At 38.1% G+C, this 27,490-nt stretch overlaps 1 protein-coding gene across 1 annotated transcript in view; it reads left to right on the top strand.

Moving 5' to 3' along the window:
• The first annotated feature begins 1,293 nt into the window (after positions 1–1,293).
• ARB2A (ARB2 cotranscriptional regulator A) overlaps positions 1,294–27,490 on the top strand; it is a 261,570-nt gene continuing 235,373 nt past the window's right edge. Inside the window, exons 1-4 of the mRNA XM_064643232.1 lie at positions 1,294–1,314; positions 11,459–11,581; positions 14,811–14,912; positions 17,503–17,603. Of these exons, the coding sequence (XP_064499302.1) occupies positions 1,308–1,314; positions 11,459–11,581; positions 14,811–14,912; positions 17,503–17,603 (333 nt within the window). The 5' untranslated portion in view covers positions 1,294–1,307. The remainder of the gene's footprint in view (positions 1,315–11,458; positions 11,582–14,810; positions 14,913–17,502; positions 17,604–27,490) is intronic.

Genomic DNA, 27,490 nt, shown 5'->3' with positions numbered 1-27,490 from the left:
AATAACAGAAGAATGTTCAGAAGTCTGGAAGAAAATGTGTCAGTGTGGACAGGTGGAAAAAGTAGTTTGCTCAGACTAGAACAGACCAGGAAAGATGTGGAAGCAGTCTCTGGGTGTGGGAAGAGATGTCACAGAATGAAAGGGCATAAACTTTGTATTGTGTTGGAAAGTAAAGGGCTGTGGCAGAACTTCTGGGAGGGGTAGTTTGACATTGGATTTGATTTCTGTTTATGGCCAAAATACTCATAATGGCAACCAGGGTTGTTTTGTTGTCAGTAATACTGGGGGATGTGGTTTCTCTGTAGTTGCTGGAGAGAGTGCTCTAATGGGTTCCCTTGCACAGAGAGGAGAACATCAGCTTTGATGTGGGAGACTTCCCCTTCCTTGCCTTCCATTCCTCAGGGCTATCAACCGCAGCTGGGGGAAGCTGAGCAAAAGGCAGGAGGTCTGACAGTGTGGATGTCCACTAGGACACTAAATGAGGTTCAGGGGTCAATTTTGCTAATAAATTGCATTTATCTTTAGGAAGGTTGTGAAGTATTCATCGTGGGTTTTTTGTTTTTGTTTTTTTTAAGAATTTAGCCAAGACAACACTGGACAGAAACTTAGATATAGATGACACTACCTTGGAGAAGTAGGAGAGAGTAAGGTAACCTGTTTCCTCTTTATTTTCTCCACATTGGGTTTTATATGAGACTAGAGTTTGGTGCACAAGTGATATATTTTCTGATACCTGTTGATTTGACATTGTTTTAGTGTTGTGTCTTTGCATAAGGAAGGCCACATATTAAGTGTATGCGATCATGAATGGAAACATATAAGATTTTATTCATCTGCAGGGGGATTTTAACCAGCTTGAAGGTGTTGAAGTGTGCTCAAAATTTTGAGTGGTTGTCAATAGAATGAGTAATATCGTGTGTTGTCAGCCTTCACAAATTTGTCATGGCTGTGGCCCTGATGGTTTTGACAGTTTCATGATGATAAATTTTGGCTGTTTCATGCAAATTGAATCAGAAAGGAATTCCTAAGAACACAAAACTGAACCCCCTGAGACCATGAGCTCTTAATTCTTGCTCAACCACACGCTGCTCATAGTGATTTCTCACATCTCGTGTTATAAGCTGTTCATTGCTATTGTGGGAGGTAACTAACGTGTAAATATATACACATACACTTTCTGCATATTCATTTGTTGTGTACTTTTGATTTATCTTCACAAAATGGCGGGGTGGTTGAGATTGGCGGGGACCTCTAGAAGTGTCCAACACCAGTGCTCAGTATTACCTACAGCAGATTACTTTGTGGCAATGTTCAGTAAGTTTTGAGTATCTCCAAGGACAGAGACTTGGAGATACAGTATCCTCTCTGGGACCTGTTCCAGTGTTTGACCCCCCCATTGGAGTAAGGAAGTTTTTCCTTAAGTTCAGATGTCCAGTTTGTGCCTGTTGTATGTTATCTTATCACTGGACAGAAGTGGGAAGACTGGCTCAATGTCTTTCTTCCCCTCAGGCATTTAATATAATGATAAGACTCCTGCCACCATACCCTGAGTCTTCTCCATGATCAATAGTCCCAGCTCTCTCAGCCTCTGCTCAGATGTCAGATGCTCCAAGCCCTTAAATGTCTTTGCAGCACTTTGCTGGTCTCACTCCAGTGTGTCTGTGTTGTACGGGGGAGTGTGGAACTAGTGCAGCATTTCAGATGTGTTTCAGCAGTGCAGAGTAGAGAAGGATCGTGTCCCTCAATCTGCAGGCAATACCTTTCCTAAAGCAGCCCAGGATGTAATTGAAAGGATCCTCTTCACTGATTTCACTATATTAGATATATAGTCTGGGAAATATTTCCTGCTTTGTTCTAAATTCTGGATTTTTCCATTTCCAAGCTATATTAGCTTGATATAATATTAATTATATTTTGTGACATTTCAGAAACAGTGATAGAAAAGGTATATTCATTGAAATGGAGATATTTGCTTCAGCTGATTCTTGCTAGATTAAGGAATATTTTGAGGCTGAGTAATTTTTAGGTATCAATTTAATTTGGTATTTGCTTTCCATTTCTCATAGTAGTTTCCCATTCTCATAGTAGTTAAAAAACCCAAAAGTGGTTAAAAGTGGTATTTCTCTGCTGTAGTAGTCTTGGTTTTAAAGCACTTGAGTCCTAATTTCGAATAACTTTCCATGTTGAGTTCATGCTGCTTAAGATTTTGGGTTCTTTTAGTTTTGTCTCCAAGGACAGTGTTCTATCTCCTGTCTTTTTCCCATTATTTTATTTTTTTAGGTCTTTTCAGATTTTTTGTGCCACCTTCGAAATTTGTACAAAGTCTGCTAAACTTCATTTACGTCAAGGAAGCATATATTTTGTCTAGCACTGCTGATCTTTTACTAACAAGGTTTGGATTTTTGTTGTTGTTTTGTGTGGGTTTTTTGTTTTTTTTTTTTTTTTTTTTTTGTGAAATTACTTTCCATCTGCTTTCCACCTTCATATGTACAGTAGAACTTAGTAACAAAACATGGTGAGTCTGAAAGTTTTGCTTTTTCTAAGACTTTTTTTCTAAGACTTTTTATCTAAGACCTTTTCATCCTTCTCCAGCACAAAAGATTTTTGCTATTTTGGATTATGTCACATCTTTAAGCTCCTGAAACTGAAATGTTTCTTCTGCTTTTATCTGGGAGTAGGTTAAAAATGTAAAGAATTGGAGGACTAGCTACATTATTGTGTAGATGCTTGCAACATTTTTTTGCTTGTTGTAGCTGGTTTTGGTAGTTGATTTAGTACTTTGCAGATTCATTTTTGTACTGCTTATGTGACCATATAATGCTCAGTACAGCATTCATTTAATTACAGAGAAAAAGAATTCTCGTATACATAATAATACTTCAGAGATGATGTTTTAGTGCATATTTTGTTGAAAATTGTCAGTTTTGTGAGAAAATGTTTGTATTGCCTATAAGGTGTTTTTCAGGAGTCTGTTACCCTGAGTGGGGCTGATGCTGGTTCATATTTTTCCCATGCAGCACGCTGTATAATATATCCCTTCTTTTCTTGTATTAATTTTTGTGTTGGGAAGCAATATGATCAGCTGCTGTAGAGGTTGTCATAAAGTAAGAATTTTAAGATAGATAGTCCCTAGTACATATGTGTCTTGTTTACATGACTTTTCATGGTTAAACATCTATCTGATCATAAGATGATGTAAAGGTAAAATAATTCAATGGATTATGTACCTTTTTCCTGTAATTACAGTTCATTTATCTATAAACTCTGTTGTAGCTGTTACTCTTTCGTAGCTACCACAATATTCAAATCAGTAAGTTGTTTTTAACAGCAAAGTTCTCTCCTAGAGGGCATCTAATCACAGTCTGAAGAATGTATGAAGAGTCCACTAGTTCCTGTGACTTAATGGTTAATCATCATTTCTGAGAGTGATTATTTATAAACATCAACCCAAAGAATGATAAAAAGAGGCTTTAAGGGAAGTCCTTTTTTTACTCATTTTAAATAATATTTGGAATGATAAGCCAAGTCCTAGAAAATGAGAAAATTGCTGATGATGTCTCAGTACAAGAGAGTGATTCAATCCCAACAATAACAGTTTACAGAAGAAAGAGATAGGGCTTAACTGTGGTATCTACGTAAGGGAAATAGAGAGTCAAAACTTAACATGCAAAAGTGTAGTAATAACTAATAACTAGTGACTGAAGCCAAAGTAGTTCAAACTGGACATAAAGTACAAAGGGCAGTGACTAGCCTTCAGACTGTCACAGCAAGTGATGGACTCTTTAGCTCTTAATAACTTGAATTTTGGTGTGGATGCCTTTCTGGAAGAACTGTTGAGGTTAAACACAAGTTAGTGGTCTTAGAGGTTGGAAGCTGAAGGAAATAAAAGGCCTCTGTTTAAGGGGACATAATTCTGATTTTGTGAGCCTGTCTACCCTGAAATGGTGAACCTTTCAAGGAAAAATCAGGAATTTACAGTGGGTTGTTGTTTTTTTGTTGGTTTTGTTTTTTGTTAAACTAGGTTGCATCTCCAATCTCCTCCTCCTCCTGCTTTTATCTGCACCTTTGAGTTTAGTGTTAGTTGGCTGATCTCAATCACACATTCTGCACCTACAAAAATTTAAGACAGTTCTCCTCTTTAGTAGGGATTCCTTCAAACTGGTAGGAAATTCGATATTTTCAACAAAATGGACAAAGAATTTTACAAGATTGGTTTAGAATGATTGAAGTTTCCTTAGCCCCTGCCTTTGAGTGGTTACTGCTAGGACAGAGTGTTTAGGCTTGAGGCTAAATGAACCCCATAGAAACATCTATTCAGCCTTGTTGAAGTAGTTCATGAAACAGGTAGAATTTAATTTTTTTCCAAGGACTTTGCTTAATAAGCATGGCAAAAAAAAAAAAAAGCTGGAACTGCATATGGCAAAAGGCTTGAGAATAAAAAGAGAACAGTTGCTCCACAGTTTTTTCTTCTGGAGTTCAAATCACAGGTGCAAATTAAACTGCCAGATTCATTGTCATAATTATCATCTGTATTTGTGCACAGTGGTAATCTGTCATGAAGGGTGGAAGACTAGGCCAGGAGGAAGTACCTAAGGCTTAACGAAGATGTGTAAAGTTGTGCACTGACATGGTATCATTGCCAAACAGCAGTGCACACTGGGGTATGCCTGACTGGGATGTAGCTCTGCTAAAAAGGAGCTGGGGGAGCTGTTGGGTGTCAAGCTTAACAGTGCCAGCACTGTGCCCTTGTGGCAATGAAGGCAAACTGAGTCCTATTTTGTAAGAGCCTACCTAGGACGGTAGATCTGATTTGTCCCCTGATTTGAAGAGAGAGATTTAAAAATTGGAAAAGGTGGCCACCAGGATGATTTGTATGTTAGAAGGATGATCAGTATGTTAGAGAACTAACATACAACTAACTAACAATATCTGGAAAAAGATTCAGGGAAGTTTGTGTTGGAATCATAGAATTGTTTAGGTTAGAAAAGACCTCTCAAGGTAATAGAGGTCAACTGCTTACCCAGCATTGCCAAGTCTACCTCTAAACCATGTTCCTAAATGCCACATCTACACATCCTTTACATACCTCCAGGGATGGTGATTCCAACACTGCCGTGGGCACCCTGTTCCAATGCTTGACAACCCTTTCAGTGAAGAAATTTTTCTGATATCCAATCTAAACCTCCCGTTGTGCAACTTGAGGTAATTTTCTCATGTTATTTGGGAGAAAAGACCAACCCCCACCCTGCTACAGACAACAATAAGATCCCCCATGAGCCTTTTCTTCAAGCTAAGCACTCTCAGCTCCCTCAGCTAATCCTCATAAGACTTGTGCTCCAGGCCCTTCACCAGCTTCATTGCCTTTCTTTGGACATGCTCCAGCACCTCAAAGGAGAGAAGGCTTGGAGAAATTAAACATCCAATACGTAGAAGGTAGCTATGAAGAAGTAGTTGTTTTCTGTTCAGAAGGATGCATAGTGAGAGAAGAAATTTCATTTCAGTATTAGAAAAAGGAACTAAACATTGGAGTAAGTTCTTCAAAAGCATACTAGAATCTTCCTCACTGAAATATATTGAAGGCTCATCTTGGCAGCACCTTAGCTTACCTGATGTAAGGCCCTGTTAAAACCTAATGAAATAGGATCCAAGGGGAGGTTGGAGACAAGATAATTTCTAGAGCTCTTTTTCAGCCTGGGCTGGTGTGGTTAGAGCTGCTTGGCAGTGTTGGCTCTGGGCAGAGATAGCAAGGTTGTAGATTTGGCAGTAGCAAAACTGTGTGAAGCAGTGTGATTACAATTACTGGCAGGCACTTAATGGAATATTTTTAGATAAATATTGGATTTTCAGTTTTTAAAGCGGAACCAGTAAGGAAAATGAAATTTACTTGTGTTGCTTTTTTATCTTTGTTCTTTTTATTGTTTTGTAAAAGAGAATAAAATATCTACTTATGTGGAAAAAAAATTAAAAATGCAAGTGTGATGCACTCAGAATTTTAATATCAGGTTTATTTAAATACAGAGCTAAAATGAATAATATGTTTATATTATTCACATTGTTTTTATATATATATTATAATGTTGTACTGCTTTATGACGATGAAGCAGAAGCAAATCTGTGGATTGCATGTGTTTCACAGGGCTATTTGCTTTGCTTGCCAGATAGCTGAAATGAAGCAGTGCTCGGTTCAGCTGGCCAGATAGCAGGTTCTGCCTCAGGCAGAGGGCAGAGCAAAGACCTTGAGATACTATATTAGTAAAGCTGTGAGGAATTACAAAAATTGACGAAGCAGGTGTTCTACACCAAGAAAAGCTGTGGGCAGAGCTGTGAGGGGATTTCTTGAGGCAGACATGACTGCAAAGAAGAGGTATGTATACTATGGGAATTTGGGGTATTTTAGTCTGATTCTGAAATAAGGTATCTAGATGATGAACTGGTAGCTCTGGATGCTCTTTTCAGTTGTGTGTGATTCAATTTTTCATAGCATCCATCTGTTCTATATATTTTTGTGTCATCTGCAGTTATCTGCATTAGATGCAGAGTAGTCAAGTGGGGTGGTGATATTTATTTGCATGTGCACATTCTGGAAGGTGTTGGAGGAAACAGGTGTGTTGTAGAAACTTGAGTGCACCTCTTACCTTTCTTTAGTCTCTTTTTGTGCACCTACTCAGCATGGGGTCTGAGTAGAATCAGAAATACCTCGCTGTGTGTGAGCATCTAGGCTACAGACCTGGGTTTGCTACATTTCCAGCTGATATGTGTGTGTTCTTTCCAGGAATCTTCAATTAAGCAGACGGTTCTGTCTCTCTCTCAATCTCTCTCTCCCTCTCTCTCTCTCTCTCTCTCTGTCTCGTGACTCTCTGGAAAATTACTTTGGTGTTTCTCCTAAGAGAAGACTCTTTTAAATAGTCTTCTGGTTTTTCTGTGTTCAGAGGCATTTTTCTCTCACAGCTGACTCAGGGTTTGCTTAAGAGAAGATGATGTTAAAAAAGAGTAGAAATTCCGTCTTTATCCTGTAACTGCTTAATATGTACACAGATGAGGTCAGTGAGAGTAGGTCTTTTCCACTCCATCTTTCAAGTCAAAATCCTATTGAAACCAGCAGTCTATTGCAACCATCTTCGTTTCATCCAAATCAAGTTTTCTTATAAACTGTCACAGGGAAATTTCACTTATGTTAAGAAGTAATATTGTACCAAGTCCTCGTGACTTATCCTTGTAATGTAGACTGACAGGAAAATCTGACTCTGTAATTAAAGAGCATTTCACACCACTGTTTTCTGAATGATTTTATTGCTTCGACATTTCTTTTTGTGCTCGTTAGCTGAGATATAACACCATGCACTAATGGAAAGTAAATCGTCCACTGAATATAGCACTATTACATGTTAGATGGGTTTTTCCTGAGGCTTCAATTGCAGGGTGTTAGTTCTCCATAAACATTAATTCCTTGTATTTTCCCTAGTATCTTCTGTTTATGAAGGATTCTTTTTGACCTTTTAGAGGTGAAGGCATCTTGAAATAAATGTCCTACTCTTCAGTGTACATACATTGGATGCTGAGATTGGGAAAGCTAGGGAATTTCTTCAGAGTTCTTAAAACAGGAAACCAGTCCGTAGTTCTGAGCATTGAAGGAAATCAGTTGAGCTGAATGCCCAGAAAATGAGAAATACACAAAAAGAGGTTATCTGAAAACATTTTATTTTTTAGGGGTTGGGTAATATTCACCTGCAAATTCCTTCTCTGAACAGAATTCTCTGGGCAGCATTCTCCTGCCTTCATTGCAGGATGTCTTTTTGTGTCCCCAGAGTTGATGGCCTGATTCGTTAGATAACTATCCATCTGCCTCAGCAGAAGTAGGGTCCTCCATACATATTTAAGGAAGTATTGTATTATGTGTTGTTGTTGATTAGCCAATGTAGGCAGTCAGGTCCTTCCCCCAGCCACTTATCTCACTCTCCACACAGTGGGATCGGAGAAAGAACTAGAGGGTAAAAGTGAGAAAGCTTGTGGTTTGAGATAAAGACAGCTTTATAAGAAAAGCAAAAGCTGTGCACACAAGCAAAGCAAAATAAGGAATTGCAGATATTCAGCCATCTCCATGAAAGCACAGCTTCATCATGTGTAACAGCAACTTGGGAAGACAAAAACCACCAATTTGCACGTCCCCCGTTTCTTCTTTTCCAAGTTTTTATTACTGAGTGTGATGTCATATGGTTCAGCTGTCCTGGATGTGTCCCTTCCCACCTTCTTGTGCTTCCCCAGCCTGCTGGCTGGCAGGGCAGTATGTGAAACACAAAAAGCCTTGATGCTGTGTGAATGCTGTTCAGCAGTGTTATTGATGCTGTTTTCAGTACAAATCCAAACCCTAGCCCCATACAAGCTACTATGAAGAAAACTAATTCTATCCCAGAGAAGAACAGTAGGAATATTCAAAGCTGTAGCTACTGCAGAAGAATTCTTGATGACCATTTTGAACCTTGTGTTTGGTTGATATGTCATATTTTAAACTTCACAGAGGCTGTGTTGAGGTTCTGCTGCCTCTTTTTCTATTATTTTGAAATTTTTTTTTGCTTGTGTATACGTGAGTAGGTTTATGAAGGTCATTTCCAGCATTTCAAGGAAGTTAAACTGAAACAATTAAAATTTCACTGTGTGGAATTATGTTGACTCTGCCTTATGTAAATAACTGAGTCGCTGGCACATATTGCTAATGCATATAACTCCTCTGCTATTTGAACTTATGGGGTAGATAACAGTGGAAGGTAGTTGCTGTGTAAATAAAACAACCTTTAGTGTAGACTGCAGTCATGTACTTAATCAGCCACTTCCACCACCATTTAGTAGAATGCAAAGATCTAACAAGATATGGGAACTTATTTACTGTAAGTATTTCTTCAGGTGAAATAGTAATTTGTGTTTGAGGAAGTATGCTTGCTATGTGTAGCTAATGCAAAATAAATCATCTTTTTAAAAGAATTATCTAAGTAATTGTACAGAATAACACATTTAAAGTCAGTATTTATTATAAGAAACTTGATGATGGAATTTGGGAATTACGCAGAATGGTCAATATATGCAGTTGAAGATCACTGGGGGTAGAAATTGATGCCTAGAATAAACTACTGTTCCTGCATTTGCCTGTATGCAGCCATTCAGAGAGCTTTGTGATTTTCCTACTGTTAGTTTTTGTACCGTCAGACTATAGAGGATTTGGCATCTCTCTGTCAAAGAATAAAAGTCCAACCCTCTCATCTAATTTCTTCTGTTTTTCATTTAAACAAATATCAGTGAGGGATTAAAAAAAACGCTGTGTTCACAGAAACTATGCATAACATACTGTATGCTAATTCCATCCTCATTATGATACTAAGTAACAGTTTTTTTACTTTGTCAAAAAGAACTGTAAATTCTCCCTCTCAAAGCTAAAATCAGATTTATTTATTTTGGTGCTTCTAGCTTGGCAACTAAACCTGTTCAGTTATCTACTCAGTGGCAGGGTCTTCGTCTGTTAAAGGAAGAAGAAGGGTATCATGGTAGAGACAAGAATGCCAAGGATTCCTGGTCTCTGCATTGATTTATCTGATTTATCTGGGGTCTAATTTTCCAAGGTAAATCTGTTCAGATAGATTTTATGTTTCTTCCCTTGGGTAACATCAAATCTTTGAGCACCTGTATGTATTTTGTTAACTGCATTAAGTTACGTATTCCAAATAATGAATTTTCAAATCTTGTGTGGGGAGAACCGCACAATTTCTATGACTAGAATAATTGTAATCTAGACTGTCACAAAACACTGTCACCATTTTCTAGCACTTCTAGTAATTTTAACTGAAGTCAGTTTCTTTTCTGTATGATTTACTGGAACGTACAGGGGTTTGTGCTGCAAATGTACAAACACGATGGACAAGATTTTGTGTTTGGTAATCTTTTGTCAGTGGACTGTTTGGAAGCATCTGAGAAGAGTGTTCAATACCATCCACTGTGAATTAACATTCGAGTCATTTTACTATTTATATTGACAACATTATATGTTAGAAAATGTACAATAAAATCTCAGTGGTTTTGCTGTTATTTTTGTGATTGCCTTTGTAATGAGTGCTAACATGATTAAAGCCTTAGCCAAAAGATGAACATTTTAACTAAATCATGTTAAGTGCTGTCATAATTTGCAAAGTACGCAATCTAAACAGATCTTTCCTTATAGACTTGTGTCTTTAAAAGGCTTTAGTAATATACTACCATTTCCCATCGTATTAGTCTGAACAGCCTTCTACAAAGGAAGATGTCAAAGTCTGCCATAGTTCTGACTTGTAAAATCAATTGATTATTGGACTTTCTAGGCCCCCAAGTTTAAAAAAAAAAAAAAAACCAAACCAAAAGAACCCCTCAAACTGTCTCCTTAGTTAATATATATCCCCCTCTTAAATTGCTATATTATTCCTTAATCTACAATAAAATTTTTAATGTAACAGGTTTTCTCTAAAGATGGTAGAAAAATAGTCTTTATTATGCTAAATTTATTTTTTTTTCTACTCTCCTTACAATGAACTGCTGTTACTTTAAAGAAACCATTTTGAGGTTCTTTCTTATGGGTATTAGGAAGCCAGTAGCAGAGTTGGTGAATGCTATTACTCTTTTTTTTGGCAAATTGCTACAGAGATAGAGTTCATGCAAGCTCATCTATGAAAAGAATATGGGGAAGAAGAATAAAACAAATTGGTAATGACTGACAGATAAAGAACCAAAAAAAGATGAAGGGAAAAAGAATTCAGTGCACAGAGGTCTTTTTATTGAGAAGGAAAAAGCAGTAATTGTGATGTGGTAGTTCACTCCCTTGGTGTCAGTTTCGAGATGAAAGAGACTATGGACTTGAATGTCTGCGTTGCCCTCTGTGCGACAGGAGAAATTTAGAATCGGATTTTGTATGTAAATTCTTATCTTGAATACACTGAAGTTTGTTCTACAGCTCTATACATTTCAGTCCTGATTTTCGATACCAATGCCAATGAAGTATTGTAGAAATTGCAGTGGTTTAAAACTGTGTCAGTTTTAAACAAAACTATAGTACAATAAGAACATCAAAGTGGAGTTAATTGATGAAGAAAATCTGTAAAGATTGTGAAAGTTCTATTGATTATGTTGTGGTTTTTCTTGTATCTTCTACTTTGGACTTAAAAGTGTTGTGCTTTTCTAGAGACTTCTCCTTCACTGACGCTACATTAGAATCAAGAAGAAAGATAGGTTAGGTAGAAGTACCTTTAGGATTAGGGAGAGGTTATTGTTCATTCTTGTGAACTTGAATCTTTGACCAAACCTAGGGTTTATAATATTTATAATACTCTGACAGATTTTGCTTTCAGAGCAAATTCTGGGGGTTTTTGTGATGTAAACAGTAGAGGATGAGATCTGTTAAAGGAGGACTCAGTAAATTTAATATCCAAATCTTGTTTTTTTTCAGATTGTCTTTTGAGGATTAGCTGCATTTACTTCAGTATTTTAAATCTGTTGACATTTTGGGTAGTGATGGCTCAGCTCCAGCAAGGAGGCCCAGATGAAAAAGAGAAGACCACTGCATTAAAGGGTATGAATCTCTTTTTTACATATATTGACATTTCAGAAATGATTATTAAGGAAAGGAAAATAATTTGTTATAGGTATGGGTTAGAGCTTGGGAATTACAGTACTGGAAGAGACTATTAGTCCACGTGTGCTAATGCTTATTATCTAATGGTATGTCCATTATCAGTATTTTCATATGATATAAAATGTAATTATCTGTGGTAAGGAGTTAACAGAATACAATATCCATTAATTTTTTAAATTTACATAATCATCCTTTGAGAAAGTTGTCTAGTGCTTTTGTGTTCTTAGTTTTTGGGAGTTTTCGTTTAATTTATATGACGCTTTTGTTTTATAGTTATACAATCATATTACAGCTTTTAAAAGTCTTTTGGACTGGAATGTTAACAGCAAAAAGGTTCTCAGGACATTGATTTCCATATTGGTTTTATACACTTCCCTTTGTATTTTATGTTTTAAAAAATGAATGGACCTAAGTGACTTAGGGGAAAAAAAACTTACATAAATGATAATTTAAATAGTGGTTTTCAATTTCGGAAGTACCATGGAGTTGGTTAGACCTTCAAGTAAGCTAACCAAACATTGGGTTTGAAGTGCTTGCATCACACATTTGGACTCTAAATTGTCTTTCAAAGGAGAAAAAAGAATATAGTTTGCAACTCCAGTGTTCATCCTGGATTTCTGCCAAAGCATTGTTAGAAATTTATATTCTGTGTGATGATAGATGATGTTTCTTCAGTTACTGCGTTTTTGTGAAATGTTTGATGAAAACCTATGTAGTACTTTTATAAAACCTTGTACTAATTCTGTCAGATTAGTATATTTTGAGGAAGTTATAGTTCATATTTGGAAAAGTAAAACTCCCATCTTATACTTGTCATTGATTTGATCTTCATTAAGGATTAGTGTCATTGATGTGATCCAGTGATCTCCCATTGGGCTGTGAAGGTCTCCTGCAGATCACTCAATTTTCAGCTCTGTTGAACTGTCTCAAATTGAGTTGTAAAGTCTAAGATCTTAAGTGAGAGTGATGGATCAGGTCTTGAAAGAATCTCGAAGTTGTTAGAACACTTTAGCTAATTGAAAAGTTGCATAGGAAGAAAGTGACTGTGTCAGTGGTTGTGGGACAGACCAAGTGCAGTCTTCCTCAGTGACTCTGATGGAAGCTGTAAATCATGACAAGCTGTGCATACTGCAGATAAGCTTTCATATACTATTGTCCTTGCTACTCAGGAGATGGCTATTTTATTATATAGTAAGTGACACTTCTGTGTAAACACATTTCCAAATAAAGTCACAGTAAGAAGACATGAAAACTTCAGTGAAACTAAATTCTAGAGGTGTGGTGTGACAGGATTCTCTTCACCAAGGAGAGAAAGACTATTTGCTGCCTTGGTATTGTGAAAGTACAGAAGAAGAAAGGGCATGCTTTTTACATCCTGTTGTGAAAGACTTCTTTGACAAAATTATTTTCTTTCTCCTATCATTTGGTTGAGAACCAGAGCAGTTCCCACAGAACTTTCAAAGGACAATGCATGAGAACAAACCTGTGATTGGTTATGTAAATTGAATTTCATGGGACTTGCTGTTAAATAGATGTGATGTAAAAGTGAGCTGTGGTGGAGAAAGACAGATTCAGAAATCATCCAGTCAACATCTGATGTTATATGGACATTTAGATACCACAGAGATGCTCAGACAGCATAATATTTTTTGGAGAGATGTTGAATTCCAGCGACCATACCAGATGGCCTTTGGTCCTCCAGCTTTGCCCACTGAAATCACTTGCAGAAGAAAGAGCTGGAGACAATCATATAGACACTGGAATGACTGTCAGGTGAACTGAAGAGTTATAAAAAGAGAAGGTCAAGGAACTTCAAGAATATTGAAGACAATTTTCAGTACACTTCAAACATTTTGAACAATAGAAATTTCAAAGGGCTAAACGTATCAATATTAAGCTTAGATAATGTGGGTAACCTACAAACAATAAGAGTAAGCAAAAATAATGGTACTAACCTACAAAAATAATTATTTTAATTAATGAAAGGGTGGAAACAGTTAATGCCAAACCAAGCTTAAAGAAAATGAACCTTTTCAAACTGTTTTCTTTTCTTTTAGCTACAGCTTTGGATGGTAAAGATAATAGCTCAGTATACTTAAAATACTTAATGCATTTTCTTGGTAATACATGGTATCTTGATTTATGAAACAGTAATGGTTCAAAGCCAGTGTAGCACTCCTGAACAGAATGTGTGTGGTCTTCAAATTCATCTACGAGGAAGTAGGAAACTATATTTTGGTGGGATCCTGCAGAATTGTTTCTTAATGATTTTTTGATTATTAATCAGAAAGTGAGATAGGGTAGTGCTGGGCTGTGTGGGTGATAAGCGATGAGAAGAGAGATGATTGTACACTATTATGTGTGTATGCAGTAATTGTTTGGTAGTGACATGAGCAAAACATGTCCCAATATGCTTACCTGTGGTTAAATGAAAATCCTTAATTCTAGGGTAAAGAATGTAGATTATGATTACTTTAGTGTTCTTGCATTAGTGACTGCAGGCTGAACTAGATTATACAATCCTGATCTGAAAAGGATGTGTATGTCATGGTTTGCAATGACATGGATGAGAGTTTTCTCTACCTTGAGAGCTATTTAAGGAGGGTGGTTGAGAGAAGGATTCAGATATAATAGTCTATTTGGGTATCAGAGGAAAGGGTAAGAACTGGTATGGTCACACAGCTGGTAAATGCCCATGAGATGGTGTACATCAGATAATCTGACCTCCTCAAGAAGGCAAACAGAACTTTATCAATGGTTTGATATTGAAGCTAGATAAGTTTAGGTTAAAACATAAATGAGGTATGATTTTATGATTATATGGTTTTATGAATTTATGTACATGCATACCAGAGATTTCTAACATTGAGGTAATGAATCATTGAAACAAATCACTATATCTTTGGTGACTTTTATGTCTCTAAACATTTTTGATCAACATCACAAATAGATAGGTGGGTAAATAAATAAATAAATAATGGCATATACTGCCAATGAGGTTCAGCTTCTGAATCTGGAGCAGGATTTCTCATAACAGTGTCCTATGTTAAGTAATATTGGAATATTGTTCTGCCCTTCTACAAATCTGAACAAACACGTTTTGTCTGTGTTAATAGTGAAACAAAAAAAGCATAGCATGCATTATATAATTTTTTTCCTTTTTTAGATTTATTGTCTAGAATAGACTTGGATGAACTGATGAAAAAAGATGAGCCACCACTTGAATTCCCTGATACTCTGGAAGGATTTGAGTACATTTTTAATGAAAGTAAGTCATATATACTTTGTAAAGATTATACTTAGAATAATGTTGAGAGGTTATCAGAACTTGAATTTTACCTTATAAGTCTCTATTAGAATTTCACACTTTTCTGTTAAGAATAAAATTTTAAACTTTAGGGCTGATAGACTTGTAAATCTAGCTAAGTACTAAATTTTTAATTCATAAAATTATCACAAAAATCCATCATTTTATACAGTGTTGTAGATTTGTACTGTGCCTACTTTATGAGTTTCTGTATTCTGTTACAGAAGTGTTGATACAAAAATTCTGAAAGTAATTCACGTAGCATCAGCATTTGAAAAGCAAAATTAAAGAATGGTCACTCATTTAAGAAATGTTTTATTTATTTTTATGGATGCGAAGTTGCTATTAAGACAATAATTTGTCCTGGCTGTTTCATTAATATCGATAGAAAAATGCCTATTTATATTGATGGAAGGATGAGTAATGTGATAGACTATCTCTTCTGGTGTGGTCATGATTTTGCATTGCAGCCAAGTGTGTGATGACTACAAGTACTTCCAGCTAGCTCAGTCTGTATGTTAAATGAATTACTAGTATTTATAAATTGGTGTACGCATTTTAAAATCCTAAGCTAAAGTAAAACTAGACTCCGGAAAATGGCTCTTTCAAGATTGTTTAAAACCCGTAGGACAAGTGGGAATGTTTACAATTCTACTTCTTTTCAGTGCCTGTTCTGTGAACAGAGGAACTTTAGTTTCTAAATCTGCCTTACATCTTCCACTTTCAAAGAAAAAAAAAAAAGAGCTTTCCTTTAAATGATAGTCATTTATGCAACACTTAGCTTTTTAATACCCTGATGGCTTTCACAGGAACGTACTTAGAGACTAAAAGTGTCATGAAAGTGATGCTCTTTCTTTGATGGAAGAGGTTCAGCTCTGTCACTTTTCAGCTCCTTATTTTTAGATCTGCACAGTGTCTACTGTCTTTCTTACTGACTTCAGAATTAGTGGTTCATATGTGGTTGATAAAAAGGGCTGAAATTTGAATTTTGGGGAATGAATTATGTTACTGAATATTTCATCACTAACCTCACAGCCTGAGTGATTTCCATAGAATGGAGGAAAACCTATTATATATGCTACAGGTCAGCAAAGCAAAAAGGTCTTAATTTTGCCTTTATACGTTTAATTCAAATATTCAGTCATGTACTCTTATGTCATAATCATGCTTCTTTTTATGATGGAAAAGTACAGAAGATTTTTATCAGATTATTTAAATCTGAAGAAGACCAGGGTTCCAGAAAGCCAAAGAAAAAATATGCCAGATAGTTGTTCCACTTTACTTGCTGAGAGAGGCAATTCGTGTACTATTGAATGGCGTATTTGAAGAGTAACTAGCTGAGAAGGAACAGCTGAAAGTAAAGTTATGATGAAAATATGAGAAGGAGGATATTTGGACCTGACACAGGGACAGGAAGCTGTGAAGAAATACTTACTCGGTGTCTAGTACGTGAGGTAAGGCAGATCTGGGAAAAAAGTTAGATCAGCAGACAAGCATAACTATTATAGATATCAGATCTTAAATATTTTACTCAAAACATCAAAATCAAAGTGTAAACGTTCTGAAAGGATGTGAACTAAGCAACTTTTCTCTATTCAAGAGGAAACATTGCTGAGAAACCTTAGTTTCATCATGCAGACATTTCAGTGTTCGAAGGAGTTTACTTGTACCTATCCCTGTTTTTAATATTTCTCTGATGAACTGCAATTTTATGATGATCTGAGATCATAATCTGTGTTTTGTCTGATAAGGTGAAACATTACTGGTAAGATATCTCTTTTCCTCAGTTTGCTGCCTCATGGTTGCCATTTTATTGTTGTTTTAACGCAGTCTATGTCTTCATCAGTGGTTGTGTGAGCTATTAACTTTGACTATAAAAAAGGCCAACTCTGGGAAGTTACACTGGAATGTAAGAATAGCATGGGGTTTTGCTCTGATCAAGCACTCTGCTTCATTCTGCTGTTGTAGTCTCAGTGTACCCTGAATCTAGAAGCTCTTACTTGATTTCACTATGCCTAGGAGTTAAGATGTTTACCCTAACTGTGGACATGTTTTTTTTTCAGTTTACTTTAGAAAGTTGTTAAGCTTGAAAGTAAACGTTTCCTTTTCTTTCAGCTTCTAGCCCTTTTGTACTCAAATTTTGTCATAATGGAGTTGGTTTTGAAATAGTGTATTTGTAGCTGCAATTTGATCACCTAATTAGTACTGCAGATCAAATATTAACTGCTAATGTTTACATTTCACTGTTAATCCGTAGCAGTTGAGACATAAATATTTCTTGGAAAGCAGTTTTGCATTTGATATATGCGTGTCATTTCACTGTCATAATTTCTGTTTAGCTTTATCTAGCAATATATACCATACAAGGGAAATGCATTTTGTTTTTAGGATACAATTGTTTTCCTTCAAAAATCCTATAACCAAAAATGTGGATAAATTCATAATAGCCCAATTTTTAGATGTAGACTTCTTTTAAAATTTTCAGCAATGAAATGTGTCCTACTTTTAATGAAGACGTATCCTAAATGTAATGGTTTTGTTTCTTTTACAGAAGGACAATTAAGACACATAAAAACTGGGGAGCCATTCGTGTTTAATTATCGGGAAGATTTGCATAGATGGAACCAAAAGCGCTATGAAGCTCTTGGGGAGGTATATAATTTGTGTGTGTATGTATGTGTGTGTGTGTGTGTGTGTGTGTATGTGTGTGTGTGTGTGTGCTGTGGGCTTTGTTTTTTTTCCCTGTAGGAGTGATTCTTTTATGTTAATGAAGATTTAGTGAGGCTTCAGTCATTTAACAGAAAGGTATTTCAGGATTATTGAATATTAATGCTTTAACAGTAATTTCTGTTGTTTGTTATAGAGCTTAATATGTGATTTAGACTACTTGGCTTCAGTATATCTTCAGAATAGAATATCATCTAGATTACATAAATTAGATAATATTATACGGTGCAGTATTTAACTTTAGTCCCCTCAGGGTGAAGAACGGAGTACAAAACAGTGGCATTTTACTTTCTAGGTGAAGATAAATGTGTTGGTTGATTTTCTCATGTTGCTAGGAGGTACCAGGAACCACTAGATAGATTAAGTAGATATCTAATGATTAATTGATTAAATATTTGTTGGTGAATTAGATATTTGGATGCTACTAGTATTTCCTGGCTTTTTGGAGGTGTAAAAGCAACTGACCATAGTTACTTTTCTATGTGAAATGTACTTTTTCAATGCTAAGCTTTTTGTATTGCTTTAGAAGTCAGGGCACTGACTTGTTAAAAAAGGCAGCTAATCTCAGTGGATGCAGAACTGTGTGCTGAGATCTTTCTTGCACTGTCACAACCTCCCCGCCTTACAGAAAGAACAGTCTCAGCACACTGACCTTGAGGTAATAATGCTGCTTATGTCAGAGTGGCTTTTGGAGAAAGAAGGTACAGAGTTCTGTTCACAAACTGGAGTCTTTTTCTTAGAGACTATGTGATATTGCCCACTGATTTCTGCTAGAATTATCACTCAAGAACTGCCTTTGCCTCACACTTGTCTACTTTCATTAGTGCTATTGTTTCAGTAAGAATTAAACACACTTATTTCCCTCTTAGTCTTTCTGTTGCAGTAATTCAGACTACTTAAAGATATACTTGATTATGCATGTTTAGCCATTTTGTCTTTTAGATTTTCTAGTTTTCATAGCTTACCCTTGTGGGCAGTTCAGCCCCACACAGCTGCTTGCTCGCTCCGCACTGTGGGATGAGGGAGAGAGTCCGAAGGCTAAAAGTGAAAAAATTCGCAAGCTGAGTTAGAGTTTAATAGGTAAAGCAAAAGCTGTGTGTACAAGCAAAATAAGAAATCAATTCGCTTCTTTCCATGAATAGCAGATGTTTAGCCATCTCCAGTAAAGCAAGGCTTGTTCACGTATAATGGTGCCTTGGGAAGAAAAATGCCTTATTCATAGAATCCTGGAATCGTTTGGGGTGTCTTAGCAGCTTAATTCTCTGGAATGCAGCTGGGATTTGTGGCTTGGCCGCTTACCTTTGACCATGCCCCAGGCTGTGCAGGGTTCTGATCCTTGATCAGCGGCACCTTTCGGCCCTCAGTGAGGGTAGAAGGATAAGGTGTAACTCACACATGTGGCACGGTGGATATCAGTTCTTCTCCGGCTGGCAGAGTTTTAGTCTGCAGTGGCAGGCAGGCAGCATGTGGTGGCAGAGAAAAGGTGAGGGGGAGGTGGGGAGAGATTCTTGGCTAGGGTAACCAATTCTCTCTCTCTCTCTCCTCTCCCTGATTTTCCAAAATTTTTCCTCAACTCTTATAGTGTTCAAAGGAGATTGTATGTGGTTTCTTGGCACATAGCCCTGTTCAGATGTTAGAAGATTTATGAAAACCGTAAACAATAGCAGGATCTTTTGGCAGGAAAACTCCAGCAAGAAACTCTGGTGAGGACTTCTGGCAGGAAAGCTGACAGAGAACTTTTGGTAGGAAGTTTTGACATGCAGAAACAATGGTGAAATATTATTTTTGGCATGTCTGTATTACCTGGTTGTTACAGAAGGCACCTTAGAGATCATGTACTTCCAACCCCCCGCCATGGACAGCGACACTTTATACTACACCAGGTTACTTAAAGCCTTGTCCAATCTGACCTTAGACACTTTCAGGGATGGGGCATCCCCAGCTTCTCTGAGCAAACTGTTCCAGCGCCTCCTCACCTTTACAATCAAGAGTTTTTTTCTAGCATCTAGTCTAAACCTACTCCCTTTTGGTTTAAAGTTATTGTCTCTCATCCTATTACTCCATGTTCTTGCCAAAAGTCCCTCTCCAGCTCCCTTGTAGCCCATTACTCTGGAAGGTACTCTAAGGTTTCCCCAGAGCCTTCTCTTCTCCAGCATGAACAACCCCAGCTCTCTCAGCCTGTCTTCACAGGAGAGGTGTTTCAGCCCTCTGGGGATCTGGTGCTCTATACTTGCTTGCTCAGCCCCTCTGTTTTATTTATATGTCAGCCTGGGCACTCTGCTGAATGTGCTGGAGCTGCCCAGCTGTTCAGCATGGTTTTGTCCTACCAGAACTTTGTTACCAAGGATTGGCTTGCTTTTTACCTCCTCCTCCTCATTCCTGCAGGAACTGTGGCAGGAATCCCATTTGATTGTGGAAGGAGACAGTGGATGGGGCTGCTGCAGCTGCTTCTCACATCTTTTCAATTTGTATATTTTTCCCAAAAAGGGATTGTTCTGTTGCATTGTCTGTTACATTGCCTACACATTTCTTCCAAGAGGAAACACGCTTCCATGGTCTATGTTTATGACTGCATTGTTCAAATATCCCTATTTTGCGAATAAGTAAGTTGGACAAGACATAGCTATAAAGATTAGTATGTTTCCATGTATGTTCCTATGCCACCACACCTTCCTATGTGTGTTTTGAAACTTAATCAAATTTCTGTTTCTCTGTATATCAATGGTGTGTGCACAGTTTCAATTAGTAGTATGAAGGACTTTTTGTGATTTTTGGCTAACCAGTAGGTATATGTGTTCATGGAGTGGGTGTCTTACATCTGTGATCTGTCCTGTGCATTTTGAAGGTTTGAATGATCTTTGGAAATTTGTTTTGTTTATATTGGTAGGTAAAAGACAAGGAAGGCTTGAGGTCAGCTATTGACAGAGAGAATTGTTCTAAGTTGTTTGTTTTGTGTTTTTAGGAGAAAAGAAAGTAATTTGTCTTTCAGTCCATTGTCTGTTCGGTGCTAGGTACTACACTGTTCTTCCAACACAAATTTATAAGTGCTTCGTTGTCTATTTCTGGCACAGTTACCTGAGAGCACAGAGGACGATGATCCCTGGCATTTATTCACATATGTAAAACCTTCTTTTGTGCAATAAATTAGGGGATCAGTGATGCAGTGGTTGAATCGTACAGAAGTAGTATATTACCCTCTGATTAGCCATTTTGTAGTCTAGGGGAAAGACATGTTTAGCAAACTGTGATAGCTTAAGAAGCAGCAACTCATATGATTTGTAAGGTGATGTAGTAAAATCTTGCCTTAGGCCTTTGCTTTGAAACATCATCCTTTCGCTTTAGGAGTTCTCTGTGTACATTTTTGGCTCAAGATTTATGTAGCTGGACATACGATGTGATGATGAAGTAGCTAGATTGGTACTATTGAACAGAAGTGTTTTATGTATTAAGTGTTTCCATTGTTAACTCAGTTGTTGCATACTGATTTTGTAATTTTTAAAAGTTATATACATTATGCACAAGGAACCTTGTTTTACTGTACATATATGTGCTATGGGCTGCTTTTACTGTGTTTTACTGTTTTTAAGAAGTGAGTGTGCTCTCTGGCCTTATGTTACTGGCCTAATTCTGTCTTTCTTGGAGCATTAATTTCCATTTGGTTTCCATGCTTTATTTGCTGTTAGAAGTCGTAAATACACTATCTGTGATGTTCTGCCGTTTTTCTGGCTGTATGGAAATTGATTCTTCAAAAATTAAAATGATTCATCAACGTCTCCACTCCTTACATCTCTTTATTCGTCATTCACTGATCGGTTATTTCAGGCACACAGTTTGTATTGTGGCTTCTTGATATGTGTTGCTAATAGACAATTTAGTGAACTGTTCATAATTTTGTGATTCTGGTTCAGTCATTGGTATTGCAGCATTGAATTTTGTGGAGAGCCTCTCCATTTGCTTTTTAAAAATTAAAATGGCAACAGAAGTGCATAGAACATAGTGTTGCAGCTGCTTCGAACTGCCGATTAATCCGTGTGGCAAGTTTGAAGTACGACTGAGAACAATTTTGTGACAACAGTACAGTTGTTGCAGACATACCACTTCAGTTCAAGGCTGAATTTTTAGATTTTTTTCTAGCTTCAAGTTATGGAGATTTGGATTCAAGGTTAAGCTCCAGATTAGACTGATATGATGTATGCTTTCTTGCATTTTAAGTAGATATGTGTGCTTATTATTTGTACTGCAGTTTTGGTTGATAGCATAACTACTGAAATTGCCAGCAGTCAGCTTCAGCCCCTGGCTGATCATTACATTGAAATTAGCTGGAATTATAAAGAAAATATCTGTTGCTGGGATTTCATTTAAATTTTGCCAGTTACATAGGTTGTGCTGATAATGAGATTTTGTACGAAAAAGTGCATGTTGACTTTCTTCTTCCTCAGTCGTATAGTACCACAGTATCCCTAGCATCAGAAGGCAGATATTGTTATAATTTGTTGATTACTTGGAGGCCATTTAATATTGGCATTAATATTTTCGAGAGTTCTATTACTAATCAAGAGACTTTTACTGTAATGACAATTTGCTTGTCTACCCATATCTTGCAAAACTCAGAGAGGATTTGTAAATATGTAGATTATAATATGGACCATGACGTAAATGTCTCTGCTGTGATCCTGTTCAAGTTTATGCTGTTTACTATAATTGTAGCCTATCTGACCTGCAGAAGTCTATAAGCAGGTAGCAGAAGAATTGTTCTTGTTTTCTACAGTCACCCCATGGCACAATACCTTGTATTTATGTAGAACACGTATGTAAACCAAAGAAATAGAACATTTAAGTCAGAAATTTCTTTCATGTTTCATGTATGATAAGATACAGTTAATTTTATGTCATCAGAGAAGTCCTGTTAAATAAACTACTTTAAAGTATGTGTACAATGTTAGGTCCAGCTCATCATAAAGTAGATTAAGCATCAAGTTTGATATTTGAGGGGGCTGAGGGGGATAAGTATGTAGAATTATGACAGTGACAACCCATAATTAAGATGGCTAAGTAGCAAAATGGGAATTTTTTTTTCCAGATCTCCTTTAAGTTAAAGAACAGCTTGGTCTCAACATAATTTAAAAAATAAGCGTTCACCTGCTACTAATTTCCTCCTTGGTTGCAAAGAGCATTATTTGTTTCGATGACTGAGAAGAGAGAGGCTATTTACATAGCACAAATGAAAGCATAGAGAAGCAGAAGAGGACATGTAAGTTAATGAAGAAGGAAGCATTAAGTAGTCTGCATTTGAAAGGGTAGCTTCTTGCATGAATAACCCAAAATCTGATGATAGGCTACAAGCGCACCTGATAGTACTTAAGGTCCAATCTTGCAGCCAAAGCTCATGTGAATAAACTCAATAGGTCTGATCTTATGAATAAGGGCTGCAGGATCAAGTTTCAAATAAAATTTGCAGATGATTAGTTGAAATCCTTACACTCTAGTTTCAGTTTCTTTGCAGTTTATCATTGAACATTCCAGATTTTCTCTGGCTAGTGAGACTTTATTATAATAAAGTACATGCTGCATACTGTGGATTAAGCAGAATTATGTTTGTGTACCGTGACTTATTATAACGTATTTGCTGTTAGTTATTTAGTGATTGGAAAAATTTGTCTTACTGAGTGGACAAAATAAATTCATAGTGATGTAATGTATAGGCAGATTCATTGGCATTTCTTTTCATGGAATGCCTGCTTGCTTGGACTATTGAAGAGGTTGTTCTGTTCAGAGATGAGATGCCAAATACTTAATATGTGCATGTGTGAATTGAATTTTTTCAGTGTCTTGTATTATAGTCAAATAAAGGTGAACTTTGATGGAGATAGCAAAAACTCTCACTTGAAAACCTAACAAATTTTTCCTAGCTCCTGTTTCAGAGGTGAAGTGAAAGTGAATTGAAGTATCTCCCCTATCCTTATTTTTGAAAGTGATTAAATGCCATTTTGTGTGGTCTCCTTTTATAAAGCCATTTCTGGGTAGGTTGTGGTTTAGTGATGTTACTTGCCACTTATATGCTCCTGCTGAAACTTTCCAAACCATGTGCTGCTCACTTGCTTCCCCATCCTCCTCCTTCTTCCACTGTGGCAAGAATTGGGGGCAAAAAAGGTAAAGATCAGGGTTTGAGATAAGAACGATTTATTGGAAACAGCAGTGAGATAAAACGAACAGTAACACAACAATGTTGATAACAAAAGTATACAAAAGAGGGAGAGTGGTTCACCCACAAAATGCTTGCTGTGGTACTTGACCCCACCCCAGCCATGCTCCTCTGACCCTGGAAACGAGCACTTTCTCTATTCCCAGGAAAATGAGGTGAGGTGGTATAGAATAACTTCTGTGTCCTAGCCCTGCCTCCTCCTGGCTACTGAGAAAAAATTAACTCTGTCCTGAACCAAAACATTATACACTCCTTATTCTGTAGATCTGTGTCATGCAAAATCCTACACCTTCTGACTGTATACATATGTATATATATATAGACAAGCACAGGTATCATTTCCATAGTCAGTGGCTGTCCCTCCAAGATGTATGCTGAGTTTATTTAGTCCAGAACTAAATGGGTTCTCTCCGTCCTCAATGCCTTCAGGGCAGCTGGTGTACTGTTGGCTGTTTGCAAGCTGCATCAGGAGCTTACAACTGGTAAATCTGGAGCAATCCATCCTCCTTGTACATGGTAGTTATGGCATACAGTGGAAGTGTCATTCAACAACCAATAGTATAGAATTCAAAATTACAGACTGTTCTCACCAAAAGATCAAATTCCCCCACGATGTGTTTCCCTGCCCCTCTGCATTACTTACCAAGTACACCCAGGTCCTTGAGCAAAAGCAGTCCCACACACGGGTCTGCCTTTGCTTGAGGCAGGACTAATCCAAACTGTCGTCTCTAACAGGTCCCTCATTACACACCACAGGAACTTTATCCTCTTCCACAGTATGGGGAAGTTTTGACTGGGCAAGGCCAGCTTGACTGATAGAGCCTCCAGTGTTACCTAAGCAGATGCCCTTTGCTAAACGTAGATTACAATATTTGGAGGTTTCCCCACCCATTGCTTTCAAAGTTGTTTTTAACAGTCCATTGTAGCATTAAATTTTCCCAGAGACTGGTGCATGGTAGGTAGTATGATATACCCACTCAATCCCATGCCCTCTGGCCCAGGTGTCTATGAGGCTGTTTTTGAAATGAGTCCGTTGTCTGACACAGTTCTTTCTGAGGTGTCATGTCACCACAGAACTTGCTTTCTAAAGCCCAAGAAGGTGTTCTGGGCAGTGGTGTGACGCACAGGGTACATCTCCACCCATCCAGTGGTTGTTTCCACCATTGCCAGCAGGTAGCACTTGCCTTGGAGGGTTTGCAGGAGTGTGATGTAATCAGTCTGCCAGGCCTCCCCATATTTATATTTCAGTCATATCGTCTACCATTCCACAGAGGTGCTTGGCCTGCTTGACGCATATTTCACAGTTACAGATAACTTTGGAGATAGTGTCCTCCCCTCGATCATGAGCCCAACTGTCTCTTGCATCTCTTCCCTGATGATGTGAAGGCATCATGGGCCCACTGAGCCAGAAATAATTCACCCTTATGTTGCCAGTCCAGATCCACCTGAGACACTTTAATCTTGGCAGCCAATCCACCTGTCCATTGTTGTGATGTTCTTCAGTAGCCTGACTCTTCAGTACGTGTGCATCTACACGACGTACTTTTGCAGCCAACTTCTCTACTCTGGCAGTGATGTCTTGCCACAGTTCAGCAGCCCAGCTGTGTTTCACTCTGTGCTGCCAACTGGTCTTTCTCCATCAGTCCAGCCATCCTCCCAGGGCATTTTCTACCATCCATGAGTCAGTGTAGAGGTAGAGCACTGGCCATTTCTCTCATTCAACAATATCTAAAGCCAGCTGGATGGCTTTCAGCTCTGCAACCTGACTTGATCTGTCTTGTCCCTCAGTACCCTCTGCAGCTCACCACGTAGGATGCCATACAGCAGCTTTCCCTTTTCAGTGTATCCCTATGATATAGCAGGAACCATCAGTAAAGAAACCATATTACTTTCCATTTTCTGGTAGCTGATTATGTGGTGGTGCCTTCTCAGCACGTGTCACCTTCTCCTTCTCCTCCTTCTCCTTTCCTGATGATAATAATCCAAAATTTTCACCTTCAGGCCAGTTTGTGGTGACTTCCAAGATCCCTGAGTGATTGAGGTTTCCTATCTGAGCTTGCTTTGTGATCAGCATGACCCACTTATTCCACGTAGCATCAGTGGCGTGTTGTATGGAAGGGAATTTCCCTTTGAACATCCAGCCTAGCACTGGCAGGTGGGATGCCAGGAGGAGCTGTGCTTCAGTGCTAATCATTTCTGAAGCAGCTCGAATCCCTTCATAAGCTTCCAGTATCTCTTTTTCAGTTGGAGTGTAACAGGCCTCAGATCCTTTGCATCCCCACCTCCAGAACCCCAGGGGTCATCTAGAGTCTCCCAGGTAATTTTGCCAGAGGCTTCAGGAAGGGCAATTCTCTCTGGCTGCAACGTAGAGCACATTTTTCACTTTATCCTGTCCTGACTGACCCAAGGGCAACTGCATGAACAACTTCTGATTTGTTTAAAAGCTTGTTGTTGTTCAGGAACCACCCCACTTGGAATAGCTCTTCTTCCATGTCACGTGATAGAGAGGATTTACAATCTCTGACTGTAATCTGAAATATTCATACTCCCAAATATATATAGTGCCTAGAAAAGCCTGTGTCCTTCTTGCTGGTTGATTGGAATGTAGCTGCTCTTTGGTTGACCACATCCATTGGAATCTGATGACATCCATCTTGCCATTTTACTCCTGAAAACTGAATTTCCTGGGCAGGTCCCGTGACCTTACTTTGCTTTATGGCAAAACCAACCTTCAGGAGCATCTGAATTATCTTCTCCCCTTTCTAAAAAATTTCCTCTGCAGTGTTGCCCCACATGATGATGTCATCAATGTATTGCAAGTGTTCTGGAGCTTCACCCTTTTCCAGTGCGGTCTGGATCAGTCAATAGCAGATGATGGAGCTATGTTTCCATCCCTGGGGCAGTCAGTTCCAGGTGTACTGGACACCCCTGCAGGTGAAGGCAAACTGTGGCCTGCACTCTGCTGCTAAAGGAATGGAGAAAAATGCATTAGCAATGTTGATGGTGGCACCACTTTGCTGCCTTGGACTCCAGTTCCTGCTGAAGTTCTACCATGTCCGGCATGGCAGCACTGAGTGGTGATGTGACTTCCTTCAGGCCACGATAGTCTACTGTTAGTCTCCACTCTTCACTGGACTTATGTACTGGGCATATGGGACTATTAAAGGGTGAGCAAGTCTTGCTGACCTCTCCCTGGCTCTCCAATTCACCAATCATCTCATGGATGGGGGTCATGGAGTCGTGGTTGGTGCAGTGTTGTCGACAGTGCCCTGCTGTGGTAGCGATCGCTATCTGTCGTTCTTTGGCCCTCAGCAGTGCCTCAGCAGAAGGGTCCTCTGAGAGACCAAGCAAGGTATTCAGCTGTCTAATTTCCTCTGTCTCCACAGCAGTTATCCCAAAAAGCCCAAAGATGCCCTTTTGGGTCCTTACAGTACCCTCTCCACAGGTGATCTGTGCCAAGCATACATGGGGCTTCTGGGCCTGTCACAATGGGGTGTTTTTGCAGTTCGTGCATGATCAGACTCACTTCAGCTTCCAGTACAGTCAGCTGCACCCCAGAAATAGAGATAGATTCTACCCCTATGGATCTTGATGGCATCAGGGGACATTG

This window comes from Pseudopipra pipra, chromosome Z (assembly GCF_036250125.1).
Source record: "Pseudopipra pipra isolate bDixPip1 chromosome Z, bDixPip1.hap1, whole genome shotgun sequence".
NCBI classification, from domain to species: Eukaryota; Metazoa; Chordata; class Aves; order Passeriformes; family Pipridae; genus Pseudopipra; species Pseudopipra pipra.
Note: the sequence above shows the minus strand (reverse complement) of the source record. Positions and strands in the feature narration are given on the sequence as shown.